This window comes from Protomyctophum parallelum (assembly GCF_964188405.1).
Source record: "Protomyctophum parallelum genome assembly, chromosome: 9".
Lineage (NCBI taxonomy): Eukaryota > Metazoa > Chordata > Actinopteri > Myctophiformes > Myctophidae > Protomyctophum > Protomyctophum parallelum.
In genome coordinates, this window is record NC_139706.1 from 30,190,197 (window position 1) to 30,210,766 (window position 20,570).

Sequence of the window (20,570 nt, forward strand, 5' to 3'; positions counted from 1 at the left end):
CCATTTGTACCGGACCACAGGCCTGCCGGTCGTTTTGCCGGCCGGCCGGTTTTTAGATTTTTGACGTTCGTTCAATCTCTTTCTTTGCCCCCGGTGTTCTTTTCCTGCCTCGTGTCTTTCCGTTATGCGCTGTGGGAGGCAAGATAATTGGGCCTGCAGCCAGGAGCAGTGGTGGAAAAGTAAAAGTACGAAAGTAATAGAAATTCTTTGTTACAAGTATAAAGGTCCAGATTTCAAAATATACTAGTGCAAACGTATGGGCATCAAAATGTACTTAATGTACCAAAAGTAAAAGTACTCATTGCGCAGAATGTCCCATTTTCAAGTATCATGTATAACAGTCTTTTGAAAATAGCAGATCTACAAGCTCTACTACAAGTTCGAGCTTGTAAATCGTCTATTTTCAAATGGCTGAAATAAAGTGGTTAATGTATGTTTTTTTTGTGTGATAATAATCCAATAATGTAACTAAAGTTTTCAAATAAATGTTTTGGAGTAAAAGTGCAATATTTGGATCCGAGATGTAGTGGAGTAGAAGCAAAAGTATTGGAAATTGGAAATGCTCAATACTAATGTACAAAAAAATTGTAATTGAGTACAGTACTGTAGGCTACTTAAGTAAATGTACATACTGTCCAGGAGGGGAGCTCCACAGCAGCCGGCTAATGTAGGAGGATGACTGCATCTTCTGCCATGAAGAATGCTCAGAGCACAGGTGGGGCATCTATCTTCATTACGCTGCCACGGATCACAGAGGGGCCTTAAGTTCACACACATCACTCATTCACACAAAGCAACGTTACAGTAACCTCCGCTCAGTGGTGGAAAGTAACTAAGTACCTTTGCTTACCGTACTTAAGTACAATGTTGAGGTATTTGTACTTCACTTGAGTATTTCCGATTTCCAATACTTTTACTTCTACTTCACCACATCTCAGAGGCAAATATTGTACTTTTCTCCACAACAACTATTTGAAAACTTTAGTTTACTGTTTATATTGTGATTATTATTACAAAACATAGACCATTTGAAAATGGCCGAACTACAAGCTCACAATGCGTCGTGATGTGACACATTGATGATTGATCAGACACGTAGATGTGCTATTTTCAAAAGATGTGGGACATTAGAGTACTTTCTACTTTTACAAAGTAAGTTTTGAGTAGTTCTACATTGCAGTATTGACACTTTTACTTTCACTTAGTAAGAGACCACACCTTTGCTCAAGATTAACAGTTTATTGAAACAGAATGAGATGAATGTGGAGTGGAGTGAGGAACCCAAGGTAGGGCGAGACTCAGGGTGGGGGCGTAGTCTCTGGAGCTGACGGTCATCTTTGCTCTATACTCGGAATGAGCGGTTGGTCGTCTCTGCTCCGTCACTGCCCCCCCTGGATTCCTAGAGAATCGAGGCGGAAGGAGGAGGTTGGGGTGGAGGAGGATGGCGATTTTGAAGAATAGTGAAAATAGCCGATCTACAAGTGCAGTACTCACAAGTCACAACCCATGTTTGGTCTGTCGTGGAGCAGAACAAAAAACTTGGTTGAGAGATCGCAGGTGTATTTATACTGTGGTGATTGCACCAGGGATTGGCCGGGTGATAATGAAAGGCAGGTGAGTTTGATAAGGAGGGAGGAGTTGTTGATAATGAGGGAGGAGTGGTTAACCCTCTAACACCCGCATTAATTTCTACTTGCAAAAAATAGATTTCAACCTTACTACTACTTTGTACTACTAGGACTAAGACAAATGCATTGGGGCAAGATGTATCACACCCTTTGTATACATCTAGCATGTTGTATGCTAGATCGAAAGGTGTGAGTCGGGCCTAAGGTGTAATGTACTGGTGGTGAATTTAGTCATTATGTTGTTGCAGGTCGGCCTACCTTTCATCATTCTTGTTTCTCTGTGACAGGGGTAGACATTAAGGTAAATTTGACACTGGTCCTCTGGACCAGTGAATTGTCAAGATCACTGGCCCCACCATTGTAGCTACAGGCCTAGGAACATTATTTTTGAATTGACAAACAACAGCACACAACAGTGTGTGCGTGGGCTCAGCCAGATGGCCATGGAACACAAACAGAGCCACCAGATATAAAACCCATTGGACTAAGCCAAATTATACTGTAACAGCAAAAGTAAAACTGTCTGACACATTGGAAAGAAGCAACACAAAAGCAATGTGCAAACACAGCAGCAAGATTTGTGAGCTGCTGTGATAGGATATCAAATGGAACACAACCACCCTAAAGACTATAATCATTGTGTATTCCTGCACTATATGCCAATAAAGCCCTTTGAATTGAATTGAATTGAATTGCATTGTGTGTGTGTGTGTGTGTGTGTGTGTGTGTGTGTGTGTGTGTGTGTGTGTGTGTGTGTGTGTGTGTGTGTGTGTGTGTGTGTGTGTGTGTGTGTGTGTGTGTGGGTGTGTGTGTGTGTGTGTGTGTGTGTGTGTGTGAGCGCATACTGCACACGCACACATATAAGTGTGTGTGCCTGCCTGCTTAAATCTCTCATGCGGATTTCTGAACAATATGAGTGACAATGTAAACCTGATCTAGGTGCTAGTGCTAGACCTAATCAATAATTCACTGTGCTCTGCTGGGGTCACTGGAGTGTACTGCTGAAATTGATAGACACAGATGGGAGAACTTTTATACATGCCAACCTTGAGTTGAAACTGCACATTTCAGCTTAGAAAAGAAAAAAACTTTTGGTGCTGAACCACCTATTTCAACCCAGAAAGGCCCAGGGTTTTATTTCTCAGTATTTCTCACAATTTAATGACTACACAGTGCCATCTGTTGTTCAAAACAGAGAGACACTACTAGCACACTAAGGTGTTTTGAAACAGCTTCTCAAGTTCCACATGAAGCTGGGACAGAGACGTCCTTTCAGGAAAAAGTGGCAAAAAAAGAGTACGGTACTTATGCCCCATTTCAAAAGGGTGGAAAATAGGAGATCTACAGGCGATGTGACACACTGTGAACTTGTAGAACGGCTACTTTTTGCCATATAAAAGAAATGCAGGTTGAAAGACAACGTACAGTATGTGTGTCACTTGTAGACAAATGCAGATGAGTGGGCAGGGATTGAGATCATAGACTGTAAAAAAAATAAAATTTTGGGACAGTGCCCCCTATCCAATATCCAGGTCCCTATACCCTATACCCATACCCAATTTAAATGTAAGCTTTTATACGATTTGTTTTATTGTGTATTGGGTTGCTTATATAAGTTAGAAAACAAATCGGATTTTATATTAAGCTGGACTGTATGTGATTATGTAATTATTGGCCAGTATCATGTCAGATATGGTCAGTATCATGGTCAGTATCATGTCAGAATATGGTCAGTATCATGTAAGATTATGGTCAGTATCATGTCAGTATAATGGTCAGTATCATGGTCAGTATTATGTCAGTATCATGGTCAGTATCATATCAGTATCCTGTGAGTATCATGGTCAGTATCCTGTCAGTATTATGGTCAGTATCATGGTCAGTATCATAACAGGGCCGTCAGGCCATGTCCCAGGTCATATCTAACCATAGCCAACAATGTGTCACATCGTGACAAGTTGTTAGCTTGTAGATGCGTTTATTCCCCAGCACAACAGAGTATAAATTGGGCTTTTTTTGTAGCCTTTCCAGACATGCTTCCACTTGTATAAACCCCATTTGACACTTGCAAATCTATCCAATATTCCATCAGCATCCCAATAAAAGACATACACACAATTCAGAAACCACGCCTCATTTGACTGCACAGTTAATGAATAAAGACTAGGATGAAATGAAGGCACTTGATATTAAACTACAGCCCACCCAAGAGCACCTCAGCGCCCACCTTTAAATAACATAGCTTCCAGCGGCCCCTGAACATCTCTGTACACTCCCTGGAGGGCTGTACCGTCCTGGTGAGAAACACTACTCTAGTCTCTAGGGGGAGGTAATTACCATCCACTGGGACCCCAAATGACACCCCTGCCATGCCATGAAGTTGTCTCATTGGAATAAGGTCACGCTTAAGAGCTCCTAAACTGATGCTTAATCAATAACCTTTTGTTCAGTGCTAAATTTAGTCCCGGGATCAACTTTGTATCGGATTGTCCCAATTGTCCTTTTACAGAGCAGTCAGGGAGGATCTATCCACCCCCTCTCCTTGTCAGTACAACCTCTGATTGCACTTATAGCTGATAGGGTCAAAAGTATTGGATATACCCCATAGGTCTGCTAGGGACCAACCTAGAAGACAGAAATGTCTGTAACTGGATACAAAATAATGACCTGACCATAGTGGTTTGCATGGGAGAGAAGGTGATTGCCCCACCTCTACCCCTCCCCCCCTCCTTATTATCAATGTATTTCTATTCCAACCTGTACATGTAGATTTAATGTATTTGAGAAATCTTGTTTGTTGTCACTGTTGTCATTGTGAGTTGGTCAGTATCATGCATGGGACCCGAATGGAAACAAGACCGCAAGGTCTATATGAATTGATTGATAATACAATTATCAATCAATTCATATACATCAAGTAACAATACTAGAGGTTCTGTTACACAGGCAAAGTAATGTAAAATAGTTAGAGCAGTGGTTCCCAAAAAAGGTGTGCCTTGGACATTTTGAGACAACCATATTATTACAATACAATACAAATATTCTTGTATAATCATTCTTTAATTTACTATATCAATAAAAAAAGAAAGAGAAGATCTGCTATAGCCCACAAATGTGTCGACATGTCTTGAGATTTTGACTTGCCCATTGGTGCACCTTGGGCACAAAAAGTTGGGAAAGCACGGAGTTGGGGGAATAAAATAGGAGAGATGCAGTACATGTAGCCTTTGTTGCTTAGTACCACAGGTGTTGACTTGTCACGGGATAATGGGACAATGGATTGTGTACACTAGAGATTAACCCTATGGAAGCAGATTTGGCTCAAAAAAGGGATTCAATTCATTCCGCTCCTATGCCACTAAAATGTGGAACGCCCTACCAACAGCCAACGCGAAATGTGAATCCCTTGACTCCTTCAAAACCGCTCTCAAAGAGCAACTATGAACGGCTGCAATTCGATACTGGCCCCTGTGAAAAAGGTCAGAGTCCCCCCATACTGTACATACATGTTTTTCCATTTTTTTACTTGCTTTATATGATGATTTCCTGTTTTTCATAAAAGTGTATATTTGTGCGTCTTTAAATGTGCTGATGAATTGAAAATGGTGGACCCTGATATAAACAAGTCTTAGTGCTTTTCATGGTTTCGTCCTCATAGCAGTTTTTGTATTGACCTGTGCTTTCGTTTGAAATGTACCCATTCTACATACTGTGAATATAATTTTCAATCAATCACTCAAGTTGTATAATGAGGGACTGTGAAGGATGTAAGGACGAGGAGGGGTGGGTGTCACAGGCAGTGGTGAGCTGGCGGTAGGGCTGTCCAGGGCGCCGCCCCGGTAGTTCACACACCACACGCACCGTCGCACGCCCCCCACATGCAATTCAAATGAGCTTTATGCACACGCGCGACATACAGCCCTACTAGTTAAAAAATCCACAGCACCCCACTGGTTTAAATACCATCAATCAAACTCAGATGTGTGCAAACATGACTAAGGACTTTATTAACCAAATCATTTTCCCTGTAATATCCACAAATAAAAGTGATCTCTTTATATATATTCACATTGTATAATTTCATAGTGTGACAAAAAAAACATATATTTTTTATTTTTTTCATTTGGATTTCCAGCCATTCCTTATAATTGTCATTTGATCAGTCGCCATGCAGTCGTTTGGAAAGGTTGGAAAAAAAGGAAAAGAAAACGTTACGATTGGTTGGCATTGGCGGTCGTGTCAGACTCCTTTGTCCTCCGCTTCCATTGGCCCCTCATTTACCCAATCACAGATTTCATCACACTGCGACAATAACGTAAAAATAAATTAAGTAAGCAACGTTCTCCCATTTAGCTCCACAGTCCTCCTCATTTCCTTTTTGTTTTTTTGTTGTCTTTTTTTTAGTTTTTTTTTCAGACATTTTTCTATTTTTATATAATAATAATAATGACTATAATTATATCCGATATAAATTCAATAGTATTTTTTTCTCTTTCTCAAATTTTTAAATAAATCATTTTGGCAATCTTCATAATGTTGTCACTTTAGCATAAAAGAATACTCGAGTACAAAATAAAAACTGTGAGAAAAAACTTCATCAGACAGCCAGGAGAAGAGGAAGGGGGGCGGGGGGGGGGGGGGGTGCAAAGAGTGTGAACAACAGTTACACAACGGAGTGAGTGTGTGAGTGTGTGTGTGTGTGAGAGAGAGAGAGAGAGAGAGAGAGAGAGAGAGAGAGAGAGAGAGAGAGGTAAAGAGAAGGAAGAAAGGTAGAAAGGAAGAAAGGAAGAAAGGAAGAAAGGAAGGAAAGAAAGAAAGAAAGAAAGAAAGAAAGAAAGAAAGAAAGAAAGAAAGAAAGAAAGAAAGAAAGAAAGAAAGAAAGAATAGCCTCCAGGTTCAGATGCCCATGGGAAACAGATCTATATACAACATCAACTGTTGTGGAAAAAACTGTCCATCCATCCAACATCTGTGGTCTGTGGTGTGCCTCCTCTTGTCCGTCCTGGTACAGTGTTGTATGCATCTGCAGTAGTCCAGTGTCAGCAGCAGTCTCCAGTGGGTGGGTTGTCCCAGTGTTATACCAGAGTGTACGACTTGGCATAGGGGTTGTTGCTCTGTTTCAGGTGTCCTCTGGAGTCCAGCAGGGACTCCTGTGAGGTGCTGAGCTTGGCAGCCTGTGCTTGGGCCAGGTCCCCCGAGGCGGCGGGGCCCTCTCCCCCCCGGGCGTCTCCCCTGGCCTCTCCTCGGACCTCTCCCCGGGCCTCTCCCCTCTCCCGGGGCTCTCTGTGGGGCAGGGTGGAGGCGGTCCCCGGTTGCCACTGCTGCACCTCTCGGGGCGAGGGCACCTCCATGGGGGTGGGCTCCATCGGAGGGGGCCTCTTCAGGGTGCGGCTCCTCTGGGGCTCCAGGCAGGTCTGGCCCATGGCTCCTCCTCCACCTCCCGTCTCCCCAATAGCAGCACCAGCACCAGCAGCAGCACCAGCGCCTCCTCCAGCTCCCACGCAGCTGCTGCTGCTGCTGCTGGCACCGCCACCTCGAGCCGCTGCTGGCACGCCGCGGTTCAGCAGGAAGTCCATGCGGAGGTAAGGTGGCAGGTGGACCAGCTCGCCTCCTGAGGAGTCACACACACACACACACACACACACACACACACATGCAACGGTTAGTTAAGCCCATTAAGACCTGAGAACCATTCAACAAATGCCTTCTAAATCAGTAGTTATCAAACCTTTTCATGCCAGGGACCCCCAGAAGGGAAGATTTGTGTTTAAAAAGATCAAATGTATTCAAACATGTTCAAAAAGATGTACAAGCTCGCAGTGCGGCACAAAGTGATGAGCTGTGAGCTCATAGATCTTCTATTTGTGAATAGCCTGCTGAAATCTAAAATGACACAGATGCTTTCCCGGTTATACTTAATACTTCTACTGCCTAGCGTCAGTTGGAACCAGTAAATTGCTGTGCACAGCCATTTGTTGCTTCAGAGCCATTATCAAGGTAACACAGTCCCCATTCGGTGGACCGGATGTAGCATAACGCCTAACCAAATCCATCGCGGGACGATCGGCGACCACCCAAGGCATGAATTATTTTACCGTGACTAGTGACGGGACCTCCTGCAATTCCGAGAAATCAGATTTTGGCTCCCGTTCATTATAACGGAGGGGAATCATTTTGTGTCGCTTGTCGATATCAAACAAATATAATGCTTAAAAGACGGAACATCTCCGTCTTTGGCAGACAGCGGGAGAGTTTGAAAAAACAGAGATCTCCGTTTGGGCAGTTAAAGTGTGTTAAGAAAGGCAAACATATAATTTGCTTAATTCTGAATGCACAACTATTTTTTTATAATTGAATAGTCCTAGCTAGAGCTAGTACTTTATTTTTTGTATTGTAGGCTATATTTGTGGGGGGTTTAGAGTTTCCAATGTTTGATATTAAAAGATTGCAGATCAAATCTCCCATTCTGATGCAAAATTCAGTGCTGCAAAACATCAGGGAGATTGTTTCTTTGCACAGCCCTGTGAGATACATGAATACATACTGTACAGTGTATACAATACATGCAGACAGTGCATGAACACACCCCACGCATGCACGCACGCACACACACACACACACACACACACACACACACACACACACACACACACACACACACACACACACACACACGCACACGCACACGCACACGCACACGCACACACACTAACACACACGCACGCACACGCACGCACACACATACACATTGTGTGCCTGTGCGCACAATGTCTAATCTTTTACTCGTGTCCCATGATACCAACGGTTTGAATACCCAAACGGCAGCAGAAAGTAATACAGGCTCCTATTCATACTTTTACATTATTTTACTCCTCTATGCACAGGGATAGTGATTTATATAATTCATCATCATATTCTGTATGCTTCATCAGGACCACATCTACTGCATTTTATATCAGAAAATGTACTGCATGATTGTGGAGCAGACCATAATAGGATGTTCAACTATGTTATCTAATCTCCACTATCATATATATTAAGTTAAAGATTCTTTTCCTATAATAATGTTATAATTTTTCATTCCTACATGAAAGCTCAGGGGAGGATTACAGTACATCTTCTTAATCTGTTATCTAATTCCTATTCAAACGACTCTCCATTACTCACGGGGCTATCACATGGAGCAGGCGTACTCTCCCCAGTACGCCTGTGGTTTATACAGGATGAGAATGAGCTTTATTCAGAGCCGGAGGATTGGATAAACCAAGTCAGATTTAATACAGCACTGTATTTAAAAAAGCTTCTCCACCTTGAAGTAATTGAATAGGGGGGGGGGGGGGGGGGGAGAGAGAGAGAGAGAGAGAGAGAGAGAGAGAGAGAGACACAGAGAGACAGACAGACAGACAGACAGACAGACAGACAGACAGACAGACAGACAGACAGACAGACAGACAGACAGACAGACAGACAGACAGACACTTTCACAAATTTCACCTTTGTGAAATGTTGTGGCATTTTGTGAAACCTTTTGAAAAGTGATGAAAAGTGACACCATGCGTGTTGAAAGTGGTTTCACCTATAGTTAATAAAGTGAGCTGCTCCTCACATAAAGAGGGCGGTCAGGTTACCAGAGGCAGCAGGGCGTGAGCGGGAGATTGAACACTTGATTAGCAGAGGAGTCCTCTCTGTACAGTTCCAACAACACTGGAGCAGAAATCTTTCAGGGGGTCTGCTGAGATCAGCAGGCTGTAACTATTCTACTCTGTGTTCCGCCGCACGCACGCACGCACGCACGCACATGCACACGCACTGTTCTTAATGATCGTACAGATATGCCTGTCTCTGCAGATTCATTCCCACACGCAACCTCAAGGCTGAAATGGTCGGGATCACTGGAGGCCAAGAATAATTTACAGGGCGTTTAATAAACCTGATTGGAGGCAGCGGAGATGATGAATGGCAAGCAGCGTTAATTGAATTAGATATAGATTTAAGTGTTTCTATGGAAGCTTATTAGGAATTCATTTCTAAAATCCATCAGCCTGTAACTTGCAGATTGCGGTGTAATGGGACAGTGCATGTATATCCATAATACAATGGCAAGTCTATGCCACGTTATTAATCTCAGTGTGTGTACATGTGTGTGTGGGTGTACATGTGTCTGTGTGGATTGTGCCATTAATTCAGTCTTGTAAAGGGTGATGTTTTCATATTCTACCCCGTGGCTTTCCATTGATCATATTCACACGGAAGCCATTTTGTTCGTACTGTAGGAAACAGGGATCTCTAAAAATGTGTTTTTTCGCCCGTTGTCCGTTCGTCCTGTGTCACACAAAGTGTTGTGTGCCTCGATGCGTGTTCTCCTAATTGAGTCCTCTAGGCATGCACAATTTAATTTTGAGATTTCTGGACCAAAAATATGTTTCATATCAATATGTGCAATTTTGAAATAGATTATAACGGATTCCAACCCTATTGGTGTGAAACTCGGACGGCACACACGAAGCAGATCGGCTTCTCGGTGCGGGCCTCACTGATGAAGCCTGAGCTCAGTTCGGAGCTCTCCCCAAATTGGCAGCGGGAGAGCAGCGCCCAGGATTAAAGTTTAGGCAATTGGCACTGGGTGAAGAATGGGTTACAAATACTGTAAGTGTGCACCGATCCTGCCTTCCTGCTAATCCTGCTAAACACCTCGTTCTTGTGACCCTTATCCCCGCAAGGGTCAAAGGTCATGTGATCTTAGTCATCCGAAACAAACTCATGACAAATGGCATGCTTATGGTCTGGTCGTATCCCACAACTCTGTTGTGCAGTGCTCGTGTAAAAGGTTTACAGGCAAAGCATTCAGGAAGAACACCGTGATGGGACGAGATATTTACAGCATGGTCAAATGGATGTGGTAACCTATGAGAGACACATGGAGATAGAAGCATACAGGGTCATAAGCTGTTACCCTCTCTGCCAGTTAAGGCTCGGGTCACATGGGAGCTAAAAGGAGAGACAAAGCGAGAAGCAGGCGATCGAGTGAGTGATTGACTCCCTCTCCTCCCCGTGTGACAGATAGGTGAGAGAGAGAAGGAGACAGAGAGGAAAGAAAGAAAGAAGGAAATAAGTAAAAGTGTGACAGAAAAAGTGTGTGTGTGTGTGTGTGTGAGAGAGAGAGAGAGAGAGAGAGAGAGAGAGAGAGAGAGAGAGAGAGAGAATGAGAGAACAGAGAATGTGTTTGGAGAATGAGTGCAGAAAGGAAATGAGAGTCTCCCCGGCCCCCATGTCTAGCGCATGTATTATGACCATAGTGATGGATAGGAGAGGTCAGCACAGGTCATGGTGACGGTAATAGAGACAGAGATGAGGGTGAGGATGAGGTCACTGACTAGATGTCCATCAGATTGAACTGGCTTGGCTCTTCTTTGGAGACAACAGATACCACACCTACACTGATAAATCCTGGTTCATCATTTAACTCTGAGAGAGTGTAAAAATAAATTGATCCATTCAATCCATTTTAACACCTGTGTTTTATATGCAGGGGATAATTTGCAGGGTGGAATCATCTATCTATAGCCTATATATTGTCGGGTGAACTTCACCCGTGTTTAGGTGTGATAGAGAACAATCCCAAACGCCAAAATTGGGTTAGTTCTATTAGTTCTATTTTATTCTCACATGTCCCAGGAGTGGGTGGACCAAAGGAGAATTTCCCAGCTCCATGATTGTTTTGTAATAGGAATATTTTTTAAATACCAGTAATACCTACAATTTTGGCCCCCTATGATACCCCTATGATGCCCTCAAAGGGCACCTACTGACGGCTGCAATTCGAAAAACTGGCCCCCGTAAAATCTAAACCCCCCTACCCACCCACCCCCTTTTCCCCTCACTGTATGTTTCTTTTCCCTTTTTACCTCCTTCTTGATGCATTCCTGTTCTGTTCTTTGGCTATATAAAGAAGTGTCTTTCTGTACGTCTCTAAATGTTTTGATGAATTGAACAAGGTGGACCCTCTTGTAAACAAGTGTAATGCTTTATTGGGTCGTCCACTCACAGTTAACAGTCTTTGTATTGAGTTGTGCTTGAAATGTATTGTAATTCTGCAAACTGTTAATAGATATTTCAATCAATAAAAAAAAAAAGAGTACCTCAAGTTGCCATGTTTTGCTACTTCAATATGTTTTGATGAGAAATATCTTTTATGGAATATTTTGGGTAAAATATACGTTGATGGTGTGACAAAAAGGATTAGTGTTCCAGGGGTATATAAGTATGGTGATATTTTTCAAAAAACTAAAAAATATTCAGCATATAGCTTCCTTCATGTGATGTTACAATATTGACCACAAACTGAAGACTGCAACAGGAAACAGAAAACAACACAACTTTCGTGCAATCCATCGCTTATGGTAAGTGACACCATTGGAACAACGCTCGTTGCCCTCCATTGTGGCAGAAAAATACTGTTTTGAATAGGTGACAATGGCTGGCGATCAGGTTGACAGACAGCCTCTGTTTGCCCTCATTTGGCCTGTGTATGTGAGATCTATTGATAATGAGCACAGAAACTTTAGAAGCATGCTCTGATCGCCTGCTTAATGGTCTGTTGTGGCTAGAGCTCAGATATCATGTATCTCGCACACACGCACGCACGCACGCACGCACGCACGCACGCACGCACGCACGCACGCACGCACGCACGCACCGGCAGGCCATACACCTCCTGCGTAGCCATGACCCAGACACCACATTGTATCATGGCAGGATAGGAGGCATTTACCATTTACAGGAGGCATTGTTCGTGTGTGAGTGTGTGCGTGTGTGCGTGCGTGCGTGTGCGTGTGTGTGTGCATGTGTGTGTGTGTGTGCATGCGTGTGTGTGTGCGCGTGTGTGAGAGTGAGAGTGCCTGCGTGTACCCACACGCGTGCAGGCCTGCAGTGTGTCTAGCATTAACAAGTCGTCTCTGTCGGGTGGAAACGCAAACGCGTGCAGGCCTGCAGTGTGTCTAGCATTAACAAGTCGTCTCTGTCGGATGGAAACGCAAATGCGTGCAGGCCTGCAGTGTGTCTAGCATTAACAAGTCGTCTCTGTCGGGTGGAAAAGCAACGAAAACTGTTGCTTTTCCGGATTCCAATTCAAAAGCATCAATAGTAGCAGTTTCAGACAAGCTCGAAACTCGTCGCTTGTAGATCTGCTACTTTTGATGCTTGTGTGTGACACTAGTATGATCAAGTAGGACGTTAATTTACCCAAAAACACAAACATTTTCAATATGGAGATAAGAGGTTTCTGTGGTTGTACTCTCAGTGTGTGGTCAGCAGTGTGGTGTGTTCCGTGCCAGACGGTGTAATCAATCTGCACAGCCGGGGCTGACGAGCACCGTGGGTCAGGCGAGGTAAAAAGGGCTGCACAGATCACTTCCTCAAAGTGCACACGCAAGCGAAACACGCTGCTGGAATTCATCCCTTTTAATAACATTTTCTTCTTTGCAGATTAAGAGTGCACCAGGGGAGCTGTTATTGGAGAATCCATATCTTAAAATCTTTATTGACGATGTTGTAATGTGTAATGTATTTTTCTTTTTTTGGCGGGCACTAAATCTAGACTATGAAACTTTTAGAGCCTCCCCACCCGGGGATCCTGTGAAGGACCTGGGGGGGTGGGGGGGGTGTTCTGTTTGGAGCAAAGTCTTATGTTTGCATGATGGATTACTGTCTTATTTGTCCGGTGGTTTGTGTTAATCCTATCTGCAGGTGCACAGCACAGCATTGCTTCTCAAGGACCCCAGTCGTCCTTGAGTGGGGTCTTCGATCCAGTCAGTCCCCAGTCAGTGTTTAACCACTTTAACCCTGTATTATACGTTAGGCATAAGAAAAGCTCATAGTGTATTGCCTCAGCTGATCTGCTATTTAAAAAAGAAATCTTGAAAAAATGGTTCCTGGCTCCACATTTTTTTTACCACTGCTGTACAGTACTGTATAGCTGATGTGTGGATATTTGCACCGATTTATGTTAACATCCAATCTATAGATCGTCTACTTTCGGTTGGTGACACTATAGTAGTACGGTGGAGCATACATTTGGCGTCAGTGTGTGTGTGCAGGTTGTTCAGGACATAAATGGATGCATTTTCTTCCCCTGGCGCCTCATTAATTCATGAATGCATATCTTCACTTGTCAGGTGGAGACAGATGCCAGAGCTATTTCTCTTCTCTTGCTATTTTGTTTAAAACAAACTCAAATCTAATTTGTCCAATATGGCTTCTCAGTTTTGCTGAGTGTGCCTTGGCCTTAAGGGACCTTAGTGGAGACAGCTTACTGTATTGTAAGTACTGTAAGAAATCAATAAAAAAATCTAAAAGTCAATCTCCACAATCTCCATCAAATAAAGGCAAAAAGCCCCCCCCAAAACAATACATCAATCAATCAATTTTATATTCGGCACAATACGGATATATATATAAAAAAATGTATATAAATATAAAATGTATAATGATGTATAAAAATGATGTGCTGCTCACCGGGTCTGTGTGCCTTGGGCGCGGCCATGTTCATGACCCGGCTGACGTCCTGAGGTTTGGGCGGCGAGGCGGTGAATCGGCAGATGCCCGACTCGGACGGCGTGCTGGAGGTCACGCTGTCGGTGTAGTCGTTGGTGCCCGCCGTCATCTGCTCCGACGACGTGTCGGAGATGAAGCACTCGGTGATGGTGAACTTGGCGTGGCGGAGCTGCTCCTCCATCTTGGCGTGCTCGTAGGCCCGGGCCAGCTCCTCATAGGTGGACGAGGCGCTCTCTGTGGACACCATGCTGCTCCGCGCGCGGTCTGGCAACATCAGTGGTGTTAAGTACATTTTAAATGTACTTGGTAAATCTGACAAAACCAATGTTATGCTAGCACTCAGTGATCAGTAGTGTAAAGTACATTTACATCTCTTATGCAATACCTGTGTCCTGTGAGGGGCTGACACTGTAGCTGTCACTCTCCTTGTCCACAGAGCCGGTGGCACGTGGTGTGGGCAGCCTCCAGTCAGTGGTGAGGGTGTGTGAGGAGCTGGTAGGATGGGGACGGTTGAGGGTCCACTGGCTGGCGTAGCGGCTACGGGCCGCGGCAGGACCGGCTTTGGCAGTGCGTCTGGCAGTGGGGTCTGGTGGGGTTGTGGCATTTAGAGAGGCTTTGTCAGAAACATTGATTAAACCCTCAAACCCCATATGGCCGTTGTGGGACGGGTACCCCTTAGCTCAAGATTCTAACTTTTTTTCCCCTTTTTTTTAACTCCCTATCTTGATCATATCAGATCGGGGCCTGGGCCGTAGCTCAGCGGTCCAGGCACCTTGGTGGTAATCCAGTCTGGCAGTGTGCTGACGGCCATCTCTCTCCCCATTTCCTGTCAGCCCACTTTCTATCTATCAATAAAGGCAAAAAGCCCAAAAAGTTTTATAATTAATAGCAGATCGACAAGTTTTGAGCTTGTACTGCTACTTTTGTTTTGCTACTTTTGCTATTATTTTCTTTGAATCCTTAATCGTAACAGTTTTGGACATACTGTATGAGGTTTCCACCCGACAGAGATGATACGGTACTTCATTGAACATAGACTCCGTTGGTCTATACTGTACTTGGCTTCCTCCTTTTTTTCCCCTTGTAGTCCAAACTCTTCACTGACAATAATTGATCTAGTGCAAGCATCAAAGAGGTGAACACTAACAAGATACTGTACATACATGCACATATTCACCTCCAGCTCCAAATTATTATTTGTACACAGAATTTCATCATTGAACAGATTATAGTGTGTGTGTGTGTGTGTGTGTGTGTGTGTGTGTGTGTGTGTGTGTGTGTGTGTGTGTGTGTGTGTGTGTGTGTGTGTGTGTGTGTGTGTGTGTGTGTGTGCGTGCGTGTGTGTGTGTGTGTGTGTGCGTGTGTGTGTGTGTGTGTGTGTGTGTGTGTGTGTGTGTGTGTGTGTGTGTGTGTGTGTGTGTGTGTGTGTGTGTGTGTGTGTGTGTGTCAAAGGCTAATGGTCCTCAATACAGCTCCCCAAAATAGCATCCTATTCAGCCTGCTGATGTTCTATGTGCCACCAATGGGCCACATCAGAACGCTGTAGAAAGGCTCTCTGATTACATCTGACCAGAGGATAATAGCACTGTAATGGTGGCAGGTCAAAGAGTATCACCATCTCATCACTGAGGGACTGAGGGATGGAGACGATGATGGGAAGACGGAGAGGTAGGGAGTTGGCAGTGGTGGAAAAGTAACCAAGTACAGTATTTGAATACCATTTTTACTGGAGTAGTTCCAGATCTACAAGCTCGCAACGCGTTGCTTTGCAATGTGAGCTTGTAGATCTGCTGTTTTCGAACAATTTGTATACATTTGGAAACTTTTACTCAAGTCAATTTTGAATACCAGACCTTTTCTTGTCCTGTCCTGTCCTGACTGACCCATAGTTTGGGAAACACCCTAAAACACATAAAACTGGGGGCCGTTGAATTGATGGTTTGTACAGTATCTATTGAGCTGGAACATGGCCACGAGGACAGAAGCTTTACTAAAATGTTTTATCAATTCTAGTTTTCGTTATTTCCTTAGTTTTACTTATACTAATACACATAACACTAATAACCCTGATGTCCACACTCACACAGCTAGAGGGTCTGTATTCAGAGTGACTGCATGGGCAGGCCAGCGCCAAGTTAAAGCTGAGACAGGTTGAAAAACTATTGGCCTAGGTTGTCGTTCAGATGAATGGGCAATGAAATGCTATTAGTGGAGTGGGTTTTTTAACACTGCTGACTTCATTTCCTTTTCCAATGTCATGCATTTAGAAAACACGGTGGCACTGCAGTTCCCACCTTTTTCTGGATCAGGGCCCACTTTAAAATATTGAAAGCTTTGCACGGCCCACGATTCTGACCACTTTATGGGCTTTTATTTGAATGATGAATCAATCCTGTCAATGTTCTATTGATCGATATCACAAAGAAAGCTCATTTTTTTCCCACCAAGGTTCTAAAGAAGAAATACCATGACTTTTGCTTATTATTTGGGGTGTCACAGGGATAACAGTGGTGTTAGTACAAGTGTCTATAGAGCCCGACCCATGTTTAGGTCAGATGCCGATCCCCAATTTTGGAGATTCCTAGATCACAATTACAGATGTTTTGGCTGATATTTTGTCAGAAAGATGCTGGTTGTAAATCAGGACACATCGAGTGCATAATGGCCAATTCCAATGTCGTCAAAAAGGTCAAACTATGACCGATATATCATCCAAACTGCTCTATGGGTCGGACTCTATAGTGTTAGTAGAAGTGTTCATTTTAGTAGTAGAATAAGTTAATAATAGAGCACTGACGGTGGTGTGACTCACTGGTTCCAGGCCTGGCGTCGGACACGTCCACCAGTGGTCCGGTGGCCTGGGACAGGGACTGGTAGTGGACCGTGTGAGTCACTGTGGACGACTTCTGCTTCTGAGGCTCACCAAAGTCATTGTCTGTTAGCAACACGGTGGACCGGTCGTCTACAGGGGAACGAGGGGGATAAGGGAGGAGGGAGGGAGAGAAGAAAGAAAGAAAGAAAGAAAGAATATGCATGCTGTGAGCCTGCTGGCCAAGGAAACGGAAATTATGACTAAGTTTAAAGGATAATTTAGGGCTAGAAGGCTTTCTTACCTTTATTTGTAGTTGTTACGTCCCCACCAAAGAGGTGCAGGTGATATGTTGCGCTTATTTCCATCAATTTACATTATGAAGAGAGGAAATTAGCACTAAAACCCAAGCCAATAATGAGTTTTTGCACAAAATAACACCTGGACCTCTTTGGTGGGGACATAACTACAAATAAAGGTAAGAAAGCCTTCTATTCCGAAAATCTCCTTTAAAGGTTTCATGACATCACATTTCAATTTGTTTTAAGTTTTGTGACTTCAATTATTACCCTCCCCCCCCCCAACAAAAGAAAAGAAGAAGAAAGAAACAGAAACACAAAAAGTCAAAATATGACAGCAACGATTTACTGATTTAGCCTATTTGTGCCAATATAATGCACATGCACAAAATTGCCGGTGATAGAAGTGGTTAACTGAACTAAAAGAGAAGCAGAGAAAAAGCAACGCGCCACGGGGGCCTTGCTTCCATCACTCTCACCGATTGTCTCCATGGTATCCCTCTCCTCGATGAGGAGCTGTGCGCGGGGGATGTCGATGTGCATTCTCAACGTCTGCTGCTGCTTATTGACGGTGTCCGGCGTACGCGTGTTCTTACTGGGGGGGGGAGCGAGATCAATGAAAACAAATACAAAAAAACACATTTTGTGACTCAGCTGCATGAGCTTTGCATCACATTAAACAAGAAATAAAATAAATTTGATAAGTAATTCTAAGAGGGCAAGAGGGGCCCGTATAATATCCTCTATGCAATATATCTGAAGGGTTTATAGATAATTCCAGGGTGTATTGTGATTTATGGTCGCTGTTTAAAGGCTGATTGAGCGTCACCGTACATACCTCATCAGCATTTCTGCCAGGCTTTTGGCATCTGTGGAGTGAAGTGCAGAGCCAGTAAGCACATTAACAATACAAGTGGAGATGCAAGCAAGCACTAACGCAATTTGAATCAGACCATTCTCTGCATGGGAAAAACACAGCAGTGAAATGGTGAGTGAGTGAGAGAGATGTTTGATCTGAGGAGCCTGTTGCTATATCTGTTGCATCGCGACACATTGTGACTTGTGAGCTTGTAGATCGGCTATTTTCAAATGGGTGAAATGTATAGGCCTATAGGGCTGAAGTGGTTACTGTATTTGATTCAAAATCTACAAATTAACTAGTAACTACAGTTTAACTTTAAAACTTATTGTAGTGGAGTAAAAGTACAATATTTGCCTCTGAGATGTAGTGGAGTAGAAGTAAAAGTACTGGAAATTAGAAATAGTACAAATAAGTTAATAACTCATATTGTACGTAAATGTACTTAGTTACAAACAGTAGTAGGAGTCAATCAGAGTGTCCTAAACACAGCTCAGATAATCATTGCATGCCGGCCGGCCTCCTCCATCTCTGGGGGACCTCTACAAGAAACATTGTTTCAGAAGAGCCAACAGCATCCTCAGCGTTTTAACAGCACGAGAACAACGGCGAGTGACACTTGAATTTCATTGGCTATCGTCCACTATCGCCGGACGACGTCGCCCAAAAGACGTTACTCTGCCCACTTTTCGACCATCGCCTGTTCGCCTGCTATCACCAGCTATCGCCAGTAGTTGCCGGGTCCCATTGACAAATAATGCATGAAAATTCGTCTGGCTGTCGCCCACTGTTAAAACATAGTTAGACTCGACCCACCTGCATGAACTGCTGCCCTCAAGGAGGCCCTACAGTGCCATCAAAGCAAAAACAAACTGACTGAGCTTTGATCCCAGGGCTGTTATTGCTCTAAGCACTGCACAAACCTCAGACACTTGACTTTGGGCAGTCTGTTGTTGGACTGATGGACAGATGTGCAATATGGACTTACAGTACTGTGCAATATGTTTACTTTAGTTTTTAATGTATGTTTTTATATTGTATAATATTTCTGCACTGAGCTGGATTGCTACCTCAATTTGGTTGTCTAGTAGTACAATGACAATACAGAGTTTCTGGTTCTGAGTGGCCCTCCCCTGCCTGCTGCAACCCATGAATCCAGCCAATGTGTAGCCGCAGGCACTGCGGAGGAACGAAAGCCCAGTCTCCATGGTGGTGGGCAGAAACTGTACCGCTGCCACCCGGACAACTCCCTTAATGATGGCTTCTTAATGACAACCGCAAAGTCGATACTGAGCTTGACAGTGACTGCTTTCAGATTAATTGCCCCTGCCTGATGCATTTCAGATCAACATGGTTTAATTATAAGGCTCTTGCTCTACAGTATATGGTGGATATATTGGTCTGTGTACCAATGCATACGTACCATTGTGCAAGTACATTACATATAATTTTGTATTCATGTTTATGTGCATGTGCTGTGCATGTATGTACAGTATGTATGTGCGTGTGTGCATTACACTTCTTTTTGTAAAACATGGCACATTTAATACATCCTGGATGACTGTCACTCTTTGTTGGTCGCGACTCCTGAGTCCTGCATGCACATATACAACTCACCTCTGAGTCTCTTGAGCCTCTGCTCTCTCCTTCTCCTCTTGAACACCATGAGGGCGATGAAGACCAACACCACCACCACCAGGACAGATGTGATGGTCACCACCATCTTCAGACCTCCACTGCCTGACATGTTGTCTGAGATGGGGTCTCCTGACTTCAGAAGAGGGGGAATAGTACCTGGGGAAGCGAAATATCGCTTGACGTGTTAAAATATCAACATATCTGAATTGAATGCCCTCTGCTCTTATTTTACTCCCCCGGGATCTAGTCCAACCCAATCCGCTTTATTTATAGAGCATACTTAAAAACAACAGTGTTGTACTTCAACCAAAAGTGCTGCATACTGAAAATAAATTAACAATAGGGTAAACACAATAAAACACATACAAAAGACACCATAAAAACACAATTTATACACAGTGTCAGTGACTCTAAAAAATATAAAAAATAAATAAACATAACTCTCAATCCTGGTAAAAACGAACATTAATAACTACTGTATAATATCAAAATAACAATCTAGAAACAATCTAGTAACAACAACGATCTAAAAGTAGTGAATATTTAATAGGTTTAGTAGAGAGACCAAATCTCGGCTCACCCAGCTAAATATCGAAGTGACAAAGACAAAAGTGTACATTCTAAGTACAAATTGCTTAGAAACCATAAAGGTTAATTACTCTTCAAAGGTAATTTGACTTAATTTAATACTCCATTTTAGTACATGCTGTTAATGTCAGTATGCTGTGTGGTAGAGGTCCGCATTCCGAAAGAGAATATCACATAATTGGACCAGTGTCATTAAT

The 20,570-nt window shown here is 43.4% G+C and overlaps 1 protein-coding gene across 1 annotated transcript in view; it reads right to left on the reverse strand.

The window, feature by feature from the left end:
- Positions 1 to 6,703: 6,703 nt before the first annotated feature.
- The window catches only part of dscamb (Down syndrome cell adhesion molecule b), a gene marked incomplete at its 3' end in the record, with an annotated part of 194,574 nt that continues 180,707 nt past the window's right edge, over positions 6,704 to 20,570 (reverse strand). Inside the window, exons 27-33 of the mRNA XM_083773030.1 lie at positions 19,765 to 19,941; positions 18,127 to 18,157; positions 17,768 to 17,883; positions 16,993 to 17,142; positions 14,566 to 14,766; positions 14,142 to 14,444; positions 6,704 to 7,239 (exon numbers count right to left, since the gene is read on the reverse strand). Of these exons, the coding sequence (XP_083629156.1) occupies positions 6,704 to 7,239; positions 14,142 to 14,444; positions 14,566 to 14,766; positions 16,993 to 17,142; positions 17,768 to 17,883; positions 18,127 to 18,157; positions 19,765 to 19,941 (1,514 nt within the window). The remainder of the gene's footprint in view (positions 7,240 to 14,141; positions 14,445 to 14,565; positions 14,767 to 16,992; positions 17,143 to 17,767; positions 17,884 to 18,126; positions 18,158 to 19,764; positions 19,942 to 20,570) is intronic.